This window comes from Quercus robur, chromosome 4 (assembly GCF_932294415.1).
Source record: "Quercus robur chromosome 4, dhQueRobu3.1, whole genome shotgun sequence".
Classification (NCBI taxonomy): Eukaryota; Viridiplantae; Streptophyta; class Magnoliopsida; order Fagales; family Fagaceae; genus Quercus; species Quercus robur.
In genome coordinates, this window is record NC_065537.1 from 34,307,928 (window position 1) to 34,321,023 (window position 13,096).

A 13,096-nucleotide genomic window follows, 5' to 3' on the forward strand; every position below is an offset into this window, starting at 1 on the left:
ATCCTTCCAACCACATCTATGCCCATACGAAGAAAGGTCATAGAGAGGCCATACTATATAGCTCACTAGGTGGCATATGATTTAGATGGCATGCATCTAGCAGTCATGACAACTCTTGACAAAATCTATGCAATCGGTCTCCATCATATTCATAAGACTTAATCATCCTTTTGAGTAAAACTCACAATCTTGGTTGGTATCCACGTGCATGTGTTCGTGCACATGCATAATTGGGTATACCATGTCTATATGTTGATGTTGTTGCTTTGATCTTTACCATGTTTGTATGTTGATGCTTGATGCCATGAGTTGTTTGATTCTCTGCATGCCTATGCTTCAATGATCACATGTTTTATTTGCTTTCTCTTACTTGTCTCACATGACACGTAGGCCTACACCTAGGCCTTAGATACAAGCGCACCTGTTTGAGCCTTTAGGATAGCTTACTTCCTACCCAGTTGAGCAACGATATATGAAAGTCATCTATGGTTAGGCAGGCTTGGGGTGCCTAACCTCTCCCATCTTGTACCCTATCTCGGAACCTAGTCTGGTAGAAAGACATTCATGGTGTCATGTTTTGGTTCCTGGATCTATAGCCAAGTGGCGACTCCTTAGTCTTTTTTAAAGAGACTTCACGTACTCCCAAGCTCGGGCTGTCTTTGAGTCTAAAACTGCTTTTAGGGAGATTGAGTATTGTGTATCCCACCTTCACGAAAACAAACCGACATGTCGATGTGTCATAAAAAGGAGTACAATTCACAGAGCTTATAGTGAGCGAAGCACATGATCGTCGCATGCCACTCTCAATTTTTGTGATACACTATTGAATTTAAAGGGAATTGAGAAACATTCACATTGACGCATGAATCATTTTGACAGGACAGTTGGATCATGAGATAGAGGTGGTCAAAGTTTGGTCAAACTTTATATTTTGCTCTAAAATTTTGGCATTGGGCCTAATTTGACTAGGTTTAATCAGGTGAAGTTCCGAAGGTGTTTGAGTGGGTTTTCTTGTCCTAGTTTGTGTCTTGGACAGAATTAGGATTTTAAGGTCTGTTTGTCGGATTCGTGCGTGGGCGATAATTGGTTTTTGAAAGGGCAAAGCTGGGTGGCAATAACGATCAAATGAGGTTTTGTGAAAGCAAAATTCTAATTAAAAAGAGAGAGTTATCAACTTTTTTATTACTATTTTTATTATGAATAATGGTGATATATTATGAAGAAAGAGAAGGGGAGAGCCCAATCCATCTCCAAACTCTAGGGCAAGAACCCAAGATGGAAGGGAGGAGATGATAAGAGGCCTGTCTTGATTACAAAAAAAGCAACGTAACGAATCAAATTGTGTGCCAAAAATTTTTCATATGTAGGAACAACCCAACAGGACAAGTTTGAGAGCAAATTTAATTTGGATACAATTGAATCTAGGGACACTAGGAATGGGGTGTTGAAGTTCTGCACAACATGAATGAGGGTTTGGAATCCCCCTAAAGAATTCTAAGCCTAAAGTTGTGGTGAATAGCCATTTTGACCGCCAAAGAAGTAGTTGATCGAAGCTCAACTCCAAACAAGATAAGGAGGGAGCCAACTTGAATGGGCAAAAGAAAATGTCACCTAATTCAATCCTACCAAAAGTAGCTATAATGTCAAAAAAGTTATCAACTTTCTAATATATTGGTGTAACTATCGAATTATAACTTGGAGGGGGGACTTATCATATTATGTGTCACATATGTTCCAATTTTAAAAAAAATAGCGCATTTTAGTAATTTCAATGATAAACAATCTCAGTAAACACTTGCATAGTTTATATTGTATATACTTCAAGAGTAGTAATAGTCACATTCCTTATTACATAATTATCGTACGTATATACATAGACACATGAATTGAAATCATACTTTTGAAACTTGATTTCAAAACAAATATATACAAATATGCAAATAGCACCTATCAATATATATATATATATATATATATATGAAGATCATTTCTTTGGGCTGTCAGCCTCGTGCTCGTGCTCGTGCTTGTGCTATGTGGCGACCTCCCTCGAGCGATTGGATATTTTGATGGTGCTATTTTTTCTGTAGAAAACAAATCTGGGCTTGGGATTGTGATTCGTGACAGTGCTGGTTTGGTGATTGCTTCATGCACTCAACTACTACCACAAGCTTACCTTACTTGTGAGGTTGAAGCTTAGGCTGCTGTGAAGGCCCTTACTTTTGCCCAGGTGGTTGGTGTTTCGAAGGCCATTTTGGAGGGTGACTTAGAGATGCTTATGAAGGCTTTGGTTTGTGCTGATGTTTCTATGGCTTCGCATCGATCTTTAATTAAAGACGTGAAGTTTAATTCTAGGTTTTTTTCTCAATTACATTACTGTCATGTTAAGAAAGAAGGTAATAAAGTTACTCATTATTTAACTAGACATACTATTATTGTCTTGGATTTGACTGTGTGGATGGAGGATGTTCCACCACAATTTGTTCCTGCACTTCAAGCTGATTTAGCCGATTTTTCTTAATAATATGGTCTATGCTTTCCTCCTTAAAGAAAAAAAAAATGCAAATAGAGAGTATATAATAAGATATTTCTTGTACCGTGAGTTTGTCTTTTTTAGCACAAGTGAAATGTGGTATCAAAATTTAAATAATAATAATAATAATAAAAGAAGCAAAATGTTTTGCCTATATAATAGACCTGACAGTCGACACTTGTGGGGGTGGAGACGAGGACACTCACGTGGCGTACAGAAGCTTAGCACGGAGTTGGGGCCCAAGTAAAAGCTAATTTGTCACTGAGTCGCATTTTCTCACGTTTGGGAAAGACATTTAGGTTCCAATTGATCTATTCTAGGGTGTACCATGCAAGCTGTCGGTGGCTTGGTCTTACAAGCACATGAACTTTTTGTGGTCTCTGTCTCCCTCAGTCTCTGCTTTGAAGTGAATTATTAAATTAAATAGTTCTAGATGCCCAATTTTATCATTCACAAATAGATCCCAATTTACAATTATTGATCATAGCTCAGCCAAATCGGCAGAAATCAACTCATTCCAAGAAGCAACTTGGATTGCTTTTAAAAGTAAAAGGCCGTTTGGCAACATTATTCTAATAACATTATTTATATTTTTTAGAAATACATGTAGTTGAAAAAGTGTGAAGATATACGTAATATTATTTAAAAACTGAAAAGTGTTATTTAAACTATCATACCAAACGGTCCCTAAATTTCTTCTTCACGTTTATTTGAATTTCCATATGACACCAAGCATTGAAAAGCCAAATTTTCCCTATTTTCTTCTTAATTAAAGAAACCAAAAAAATAATAATAATAATTGTAACGAGGTTAGTTTGTTATTTAATAATTAAAATATAATTAAAAAAAGGTTCTTACCACAACGCGTGGGCTTGGCAAACCATTTTGGACTTTTTTGGAACCAGAAGAGTTCAATCGAAGTTGGTGGTTGGTGGTTACTGGTCTGCTATGCTCTGATTTGAGTCATTTAACTACTAATCGTTGGGGCCAGAATTTCCAGTGACACCGCTTTCATGAATCTCCAGACACGTTAATCATGACAAAATTTTTATATACAAAAACATGATTTTATGGATCTAATAATATCTTATACTATTGGCATCAAAGTTTATTTTAAGAGTTAAGAGAGTGTTTGGTAGAGTAGTTTGAGAATTGTTGTTTGGAGTTTTTTGAAATACGTGTGGGTAAAAAAGTGTTTAAAAATGTATGTAATGTTCTTTAAAATATGAAAATATGAGTTTAAACTCACTCACCAAACAGACCCTAATTTTTAGTCATTCACAAAATTATTTTATCTATTTTAATACTTTATTTTAAAATACACATAATATTACATACTTTATCCTTTTACCACTTCATTTATAATCTCTCTCTCTCTCTCTCTCTCTCACATTTAAATAATATTTTTTGTGTTTACCATCTACTGAACTAGGTGTTAAAAAAATTGACTTTTGACATCATTGATGTAGTGACTTTTTTAGGGTTTTGAGTGCTAAATAACATTAACTTGATGTGAATGTTCTTTAAGGCATTAGCATTGGGAATACAAAACCCCCAAATCCCTATTTTACAAACATACCCAAAATGAGCTTGTGTATATTACTAAAAAATTTTAGTACCTGTGAACAGTGAATTTGAAAATATACTAACCACTATAACAATGTTGGTAAAAACTAAATTTATTATTTTAATAAAAATATATCTCTCTCTTCATTCTCTCATCTCTCTTAACCACCTCTCTCTCTCTCTCTCTCTCTCTCTCTCTCAAGTTAGTTGTCACTACATTTGTGTTGGTTGAGCATATATTAAATGGAGTGGATCTCTAATCTAAATGGTGGGTTTGGAAGTAGTGGGTGTTGATGCAGTGGTGGCTGAAATTTTTGTTGATCTTTCTAGGTTTGTGATGCAGCAATGTTGTAGTTGTGATGGTAGGTGGTTTGTGGGTTGTTGTGGTTTAGTGGTGGTTTTTTGTTTTTCCATTTCAGTAGTGTTTCGGTATGTTGTGGTGATGGCTAGCTTTTGGTGGTTTGGCTGAGTTTTGATGATAAGGTGATTGCTGGCGTTGGTGGGATTGGATTTGGTGGTAATTGCTGATTGTGTGAGTTTGGAGTAATAGAGGAAAAGAGAGAAGTGGATTGTTTATATTATTGAATATAGAGTACTTTATATTATTTTAATAAGTTGTATGTTAAATAAAAACTGAAATGTTCGAGTAAGTTATAAAATAGTATAGTAAAATAGATAAAGTGAATTTTTAGAGTTTAATGCTCTCATGAAAACCAAATTTGCATCCCCTTGTGCATTGAGAGATGCCAATTAAATTACAAAGCCTATTAAGAAACAATAGATACTTAAAATTAGATTCAATAGTAGAATTTTTAGAACATAAAATCCAATTAAATATTGACTAAAACCATTAGCAAAGAAATACACAGGACGTATCTCTTTTTTTTTTTTTTTTTTGGAGATCTACACAGGACGTATCTTAAACGTGTTAAATTTCATATATATATATATATATATGAGAGAGAGAGAGAGAGAGAGAGAGAATCTCAACCTTATTTATTAAAACTTGATATAGCAAATTTACATGTCCTTTCCATCGACTAAAAGAGGCACCTACAAACCACACAATGCCTCCTAAGAACATAATTTTCTGATTGATAAATTCATATTTTCTGACAGTTCATATAGAGATAACTACAGGTATGCCACACATTAGACTAATCCAAGGGGAAACAAGGATTTTCCACAACGTTTCCCAGTGGGGCCAATAAAAATGGCAATAATGTGTTAGCCTGATCCCATATTACCATTAATACAGTCTCCTACAATAAAATTATTTATCAATAAAATTATTTATTACTCCAAATATTAAGGGTGTGGCCAGAGCCTAAAACTAAAAATTACATCCGGGAGATCAAAAGCGGGACAGACACTGAGGCCTCCTCACCCATGACTGGCTGGAACAAATCCAACTCCCCATAACGTTCCAAGACTCTCATCCTACAGTCTTCAGCAGCCATCATTCCTGTAGAGAATGCACCATGCACTGACCCTGGGTAGTTTGAGCTTGTTGCCTCCCCTGCAAAGAATAGGTTATCCACTGGGATCCTAAGCCTCTCATACAGATCATGGGGTTTCCCTACTGTATCATAGCTATAGGAGCCAAGCGAGTTAATATCAGTGCCCCATCGAGAAACAAGATACTGAATCTGCACAATTCAAACCAAAAACAAAAACTATTAGTTAGACTCCTAGGAAAGGCCTTGGTATGGGAACTCATCAAATTTAGAAAATAAATAAATGAAATGCATAACAGTCTTATGTATATTATTCAAACTAGAAGTATTACCGGGGCAGAAGCATTTGGAAGTATCCTTTTGAGTTGCAAATAAGCAAAATTAGCAGCAGCTTCATCAGACATTTTCTCAATGTCTTTGGCTAGCTGCCCAGCTGGCATATAAACAAGGACAGAGTGACCAGTAGCCTTGTGAAGATTTAGAAAGTAACTGCACCCATAAGATGTCTCTGCAACCACTCCTAGGAACTCAACATTTGGCCAAAACACTTTTTCAAAGTGCAACACAATTTTATTCTCAATCCCCACACCAAGTTCAGAAATGGCTGTTTCCTTCCACTCCGGCAGCTTTGGTTCAAACTTCATGCTCTTTGCTTTCAGCACTCCCAGAGGTACAGCAACAATTGCAGCATCTGCCACAAATGTTCTCCCATCTTCAACTGTCACCTTCACTCCATTATATCGCCTTACAATCTTTGTAACCCTGAGGGCAAGGACAAAAATTGCTAGCTAATTATGTAATGAACAGATTACAGCACATGTAGGGCAGAAAAACAAAAAAATTGTAAATAATTAATTCATACCTGTGGCCCAAGCGGATGTCGAGACCTTTAGCAAGAGTGTTTATAACAGGTATGTAGCCCCTGACCATAAGCCCATGACCACCAGGGAGCAGTTCTTCCTGTATGTTTGGGAGAAAATTTGCAGAATGCACTCAAAATGTAGCTATTAAAAATATAGCACCAGGAAAACCCCCACCCAAAGAAACAAACTCCAAGAGATTATATTTGATATTGTTCATCGAGTAAAATCTTATCTAGCTAAGATTATTTATTTCCTTCTCCTGGAGATGTGGCATTTTCTTTTAATTCTCAATTCATTATTTCTGACATCGATACCCCATACGATAGCCACTACTTCAATATAACAATGTTTAAATTTGAGACAGGAAATAAAAAACACTAGCCACAAAGGCAAGTGGCCTCTCTCTCTCTCTCTCTCTCTCTCTCTCTCTCTCTCACACACACACACACACACACACACACACAAACACCCAACTTGCTGGGAGGCATCCCTTTCTCTTGATACTTATATGGTGCGAAAACATACTGTGTGCTAAATCAATAAATATAGAAATTTTAAAGTTCAAATTAGTTTTATCTGTCTTCCTACAGCAATCGAAGCAACAATGACACAGAAAAAGGATAGATTGGTGATCCAAATATGACCTCAACCAAGCAAATACTAGTCAGACTCTGCCCACCTTCTAGCTAGCATTATACTCCTATATCTAATGAAAAAGGAAGGGAAAATAAGTTGCGGGAGGAAGGGAGAGACCATCTTTTCCTACTACATGTTATATGTTGTTAATTATCGTAAGGATGTCACTAAATTAGTCATCATAAATTATATCCCAATCCAATCAAACTACAGGTTGCAAACTCAACAGGTTGCTTTATATTTCATGCATGGTAAGTTACTTGATTACACTACTCGTTTCAGTCACTTTCTTAAACAAAATCATATATGTTACATCAAGAGCCAGAGAGTCGGAGACCAAGAGTGCATTGGCTTGGACAATTGATGAGGAGGAAAGAGTTGCTGGAGCAGGATTTACTAGGTAGGAGGTAGCAATGGCAATGAAGGAGATGAATGGTGATAAAGCTCCAGGATCTGGTTTTACTATGGCATTTTTTCAACACTATTGACAGGTCCTTGCAGGCAATATTATGACCCCTTTTTAATGAATTTCATGATTCATGTCAATTTGAAAGATCCTTACATGCCTCATTTATTACATTAATACCCAAAAAATAAAAATTAATGCCCTAAATATTATGGATTTTAGATCCATTAGCGGTTGGAGGCATACATAAAATTGGTAGCAAAAGTGTTGGAGAAATTAGTATCTAAATCACAACATTTCCCCTGAAGTGAAGTTTTTCTAAGATTATATGAGTTGTTTCTGGCCAAATTGGATTTCTCAATTTGATAGGTCAGCTGATTTCAAAGATATCCCACTTTTTATAAGCTAAAAGTAGTAGAACAATAATAGTGAAAATATCAATGATTCCACATGGGTTTTTTTATTTAATTAGTTGAATAGTATAGAATATAAATGTTTCTAAGTGGATCCAAAGCAAGGTCTCTATCAGCTATTGCTATTCCAGTTTGCCAAGTGGGAACCACAAAAGATCAATGTGCTCTGCTTGCTCTACTCATCTCCAAGTTTCCACACAAGACTTTTTTCTTTTTTAGTCCAACTTAAGAAATTACTACAGTGCAAATTTAAGATTCCATTATTTGCCACTATACACTTCTCATTCTACCTTCATCTTCAATATGTAAAGATTCATTTTCAATGCAAGATAGATACCTCAAGCAAGTAGTGTAATATCTAAATTTTTTGAAGGATAGAAACTTGCCTGATCCCAACATTTTAGTGAGATGGTCTCAGCATCTGCTGCAAACCAGCCCTCCATTCTACATAAATACCACTGAAGAACCTTATGAGCAAGTCCCTCCAACCTGTATGCAAGGGCCAACTTTAGGTAAACTATGTCTTGACTGTCAAGAAATGAAAAAAATATATATACATTTATTGAAACAATGTATTATATTGATCAAACCTCAACTCTGGCCTCCTTTCAAAGACAATAGAGAAAGCATTTAATATGGACATGTCACTGCTCAATTCCTCTCTTATTTTATCCGTCTGTATTCATGAAGAAAAAAAAAAGTGAGGATCAATACCATTTGAAACCGAAGTAATAGAATTTAGAAGCACATACAAAGAAAACTTAAGCATTTTCACTTTTCAGTAACTTGTGACAATGTTATGTACTGAGAATAATGAAAAAATTATATCAAATAAATAAAAATAAAATATCACTTGCCTCCTTTAGAATGCTCTCAAATGCTTCACCAACTTTTGTCACCAACTCTTGAGGAACTTGATTTCCATCCATATCAAAGAGTGCATAGCTGCGGAGAACATATAAAATATGAAAATATATCCTTTCCAGCTCTAAACATAAAGGTTGAAGGAAATCATACCTCATAGACAGTAAAGATATAGCCACCCAAGGAAATGTCACAAAATAGAAACAAAGCTTAATCTTTAGATGTTACCAATGCAATCACATACAAGAAGACAATCTATGAATGAGACACTGCTGATTTGACAAAAATACACAACGAAAAAACATAAAATAATACATATGATGGAAAACTTCTAATCAATGAATGTAATCAACTTAGTTCAAGAAGTTTTGCTCCGTTATTGGGATACTAATTACTATAAAAGTACCAAGTTTGAGCAATTTAGAAGAAAACACTGTGAGAAGCACAATCATTAAGTTCAGGAATGAGAGAGAGGGAACCTACAAGATATAGTAGTCCTCTTTCACAGCCTGGAAGCCACAAACATGAGATAGAAGAGATAAAAATGTATCAACAATTTTACCACAGTTACTCAAAAAGTATATATCAATGTTTTAATTGTTTCTCATTGAATTAGGTTATTGCTGGAAGCAATTTGTAATACTAACCTATATTTAATAAATAAAAGTTCTGTGATTTGTGTAAAAAAAATATGTTAAACATAAATAAGATAGTGTTGGTTGAGAATTTTAAACATGCATGAGTGCCTCAACTTGATCAAAATCAAAGCAACCAAACTATCTTTTTCTTTCTGTAAGTAACAAACAAACTTCCATAAGAAAACAAAAAAAGAAATCAACCACCTTCTTTGGCATCAGCCAGTGTACCCCAAAAGTCAAGAAAACAAAGGATTAAATATTATGAGCAACTAAACGTTGAAGCAAAAAATCATCCATTATTTCACTACTGGTCTTGCACATCCAAGACCAATTGACCAATGATATCTTCCTTTTAGAAAGGTTGTCTATGGTCAAATTTTATTCAACGCTGCTTTCCACACAAAGAATGTCACTTTCCTGGGCACTTTGTTATTCCAAATTCCTTTCCATAGAGAAATATTTATGCTAGCATGTCTCAAACATTTTACATTTGTAACTAGAAATCCATTAGTGAATCCACCCACTCCATCTCCCAATCATGAAAAATATGAATAAATCTCATATTCCGATAGCAAGTCCATCCATCCCTCAATTGGGCCAAAATCTCTGATGCTAAAGTAACCAAACTATCTTAAATCAAAAGACTTAAAAAAAATGAAATAGCTTGCCATGCCACAAAGCAGTGTTTCAAGGTGATTGTAGATTCACAATATATTTATAGAATAACAAGCTAGAACAGGAGACACACACACACACTGGCACTTTAAGGAATTTTCTTTATTTGCTTCAGCTATAAAGAGAATCCAGACCCTATATTACATAGATCCCTTTCTAACAAATACCTACTTACATTTAACACATCACATACAGGCTAGAAACATGAACTAGGTAGGTAGGCATGCAAGTTAAGTAGAATTAGGCAAAATACTAGCAGGCCAAAGGCAACAAACTGAAAGACATATTTACCTTTCCAAATCATGATCATACAACACAGAGTTGTCTCCGCTAGTACGGTATAAGGGCAGTCCCAGTCTCCCAATCAATGGTGCCAAGGGATTTTCTTTAGATACTCCATGCAACCTAAACCATCATGATTGACAAATAAGTTTTTATAATTAATAAATAAGCAACACCGAATATTCACCTAAAAAATGGATATTGCAAAATAGTAAGTTTACCATGATGCACCCAAGTCAACTGGAAAACCAAATGAATAATCAGTGTGAACTCGACCGCCAATTCTATCCCGTGATTCCAACAGGACAACCTGGAACCAAAAAAGAAGAAGAAAAAGAAAAAGCCCTCTCCTTAGTCATTACATCTAAGGGTGATGCATCTTGGTGCACGCACACACCAAATCACAAATATAAGGCAATACATATTCTTTTAGTATCTTATTAGTTTGTTACCCAATATGCATATATGCATATATATATATATATATATATATATATAGGGTGAAAAAAGCTTAACAATGGTCGTATTTGCTAAATTTTAGGTGATACTAATTACTAAGTCAACCAGAGAAATGAATAAATTTCCAATCACAAGATGAGCTCCACCACTTTACTATTATAACAATCTAAGAACAAATAGTTGTAGCTCAAGTAAATCTTAATCAGTTAACCCCAACTAAACTTGGGTCAGCTTCATTTTTTTTACCTTTCTAAGCTAATCATCCTCACTATTTTTTCAATCAAAAGCTGTAATGCATAAAATCTCAGCTGCTTTCCAGCTGGGAGTTAAGAAAGAGCTGACAAAATCCAGGTAAGCATGATGTACGTATATAAACCAGTGTCACAACTAGAATAAGGCATCACTAAGAATGATCATGATACTTTGTTGTTCATGATTATACCTGAAATGAAGCATCGTGAAGAGCACGCGCAGCTGCAATTCCAGCCATACCACCGCCAATGACGATGACAGATGGTTTTCTCTCCACATTTGAATAGCACAGACCTACACCAACAAAACATTCTTAACTCACAGAGCTCAAATCCACAATACCAATTTAAACTTTCCCCATCATATATTCATAATTAATTCACTTTTTTCTTTTTTCTTTTTTTGGTTGAATTCATGATTTATTCACTTAGAATCCGTTCAAAAACAACTTATTTAACTGAAACTAAAAACTTTTTACTAAAAGTGTAAAAAAAATAAAATAAAATAAAATAAAATAAGCTAAATAGTTCAGTGGAACCCATAAATAATATAAAAAGAGGTAAATAAGCTAAAATTGCAAATATGATGAAAATTTCAGCTCATCCCAAACAATCTCTTATTTCCATTTCCACCATCCAAACAGAACATAGTTAAGAATGTCTTTAATAAAAAAGGACCTAATATTTTAGCAAAAATTAGCAGCTTTTGCTTTTTTCTTGTTACCCTTGTCCAAGTTCAACAGAAACTAAGGGAACCTTCTTAGTGTGCCATTTGAAGCCAAAAGAAATGAAAAATCTCAGAGGCTTCACCAAACTATAACCCAAATATATATAATTAATATATGGTCAACAGTCTGCAACAATTTTCACAACTATCAAGGTGGCAAGTTCTAAGTGATATCAGTGGTGAGACATATTAGAATCAATAAAAGCCTAACTCAACATTTTTTTTTTTTTTTTGGAACATATGAAAATCAATATTAAAATAGTAGTATCACTAGTATTAGTGCTCAAATAAAAAATCAATAATAATCTATCCAACCGACTATTGTGAAATTTGTTAGGTCTATCTCTCTTTTTGGTAAGTAGTATTTTTTTATAGGAAATTTTGGTAAGTAGTATTAGTATACAATAATACAACAATTCTCACAACCTGATGAGTTGGCACAAGGACCACCGACATCCAAATCAACCAAAAAAAAAAAAAAAATTTCTTATAAAAACGCATACCATAAATATATTTTTTTTTTTTGGTAGATACGTTTTAAGGCAACAACAAATCGATGAAAACCAAAAATGAAAGCTTAAGATTGAAATAAAAATAAAAGGCCAGCACAGAGAAACAGTAAAATTAAAAGAAGATACAAACCTCTGCGCAATTGGGGATTACTCGTGGTGCGTCCAGACTCCATTTTGCAACGAAATTCGGCGATTAACAGTAAAACGAGAATTACTTAAATAAGAATAAAAATGACAACTACTACTGTTATTATTATTACTAGTTAATAATAATAATAATAATAAAGGATCGAGGGTTATTTTGTGGAATTTAAAGAGGGAAGGAGGCAATTGAGGTGAATAATGAAGAACAAAGATTAAAAGACACGTAATAAAGTGATTTGAATTCGAAGAAGAATTCGAATAATAATTCAAGAAGAAACCCAGCTTCCCAAACCAGCTCATACAGCTCCCTATATCTCTAAAATCTTAACAATTCAATCGGATTTCAAAATCCTAAATGAAATGGTTGATGCTGAAGCAGAGAGAGAAAATTTGTTTGCATTGGGATTTGATTTTTTTTGTTTTTGGTTTTGGGTTTGGGTTTGGTTTTGGTTTTGGTTGCGTTTGGGTTTGGTTATATTTATGGAGACTTAAAAGGTGGGTGGGTTTTTGCGCTTAACATCCCCACACGGAAATACTCATTCTGCACGCGCCTAATATGCTAATTGTTCTTACGCGCTGTCTTTTATGATACACGTGTTTTCCACTTTTCGCTTTTTTTTTTTTTTTTTTTTTTTAGAAGACACTTCGCAATTATATATATATATTTTAAATT

At 34.6% G+C, this 13,096-nt stretch overlaps 1 protein-coding gene across 2 annotated transcripts; it reads right to left on the bottom strand.

The window, feature by feature from the left end:
• Positions 1-5,071: 5,071 nt before the first annotated feature.
• Positions 5,072-12,891, bottom strand: LOC126721176 (polyamine oxidase 2-like). Of its 2 annotated transcripts, none has more exons than XM_050424203.1 (10): positions 12,410-12,891; positions 11,232-11,335; positions 10,552-10,640; positions 10,340-10,453; positions 8,729-8,816; positions 8,462-8,547; positions 8,254-8,360; positions 6,416-6,509; positions 5,886-6,315; positions 5,072-5,745 (listed from the first exon to the last, which is right to left on the bottom strand). In XM_050424203.1, exons 1-10 carry the CDS (start codon positions 12,450-12,452, stop codon positions 5,437-5,439), a joined length of 1,464 nt encoding a protein of 487 aa, XP_050280160.1. In that variant the 5' UTR covers positions 12,453-12,891; the 3' UTR covers positions 5,072-5,436. The 2 variants fall into 2 exon arrangements, with proteins under 2 accessions (XP_050280160.1, XP_050280159.1); XM_050424202.1 differs by having other exon boundaries at positions 6,416-6,513; positions 8,258-8,360; positions 12,410-12,890.
• Between the last annotated feature and the right edge of the window lie 205 nt (positions 12,892-13,096).

Coding starts and splice junctions, on each gene's coding strand:
- LOC126721176 (XM_050424203.1), bottom strand. CDS start 12,452: ATGGAGTCTGGACGCACCACGAGTAATCCCCAATTGCGCAGAG. Junction 8,548..8,728: donor TTGAGAGCATTCTAAAGGAG/GCAAGTGATATT, acceptor TCATGAATACAG/ACGGATAAAATAAGAGAGGA. Junction 6,510..8,253: donor AAAATGTTGGGATCAGGCAA/GTTTCTATCCTT, acceptor ACATACAGGAAG/AACTGCTCCCTGGTGGTCAT.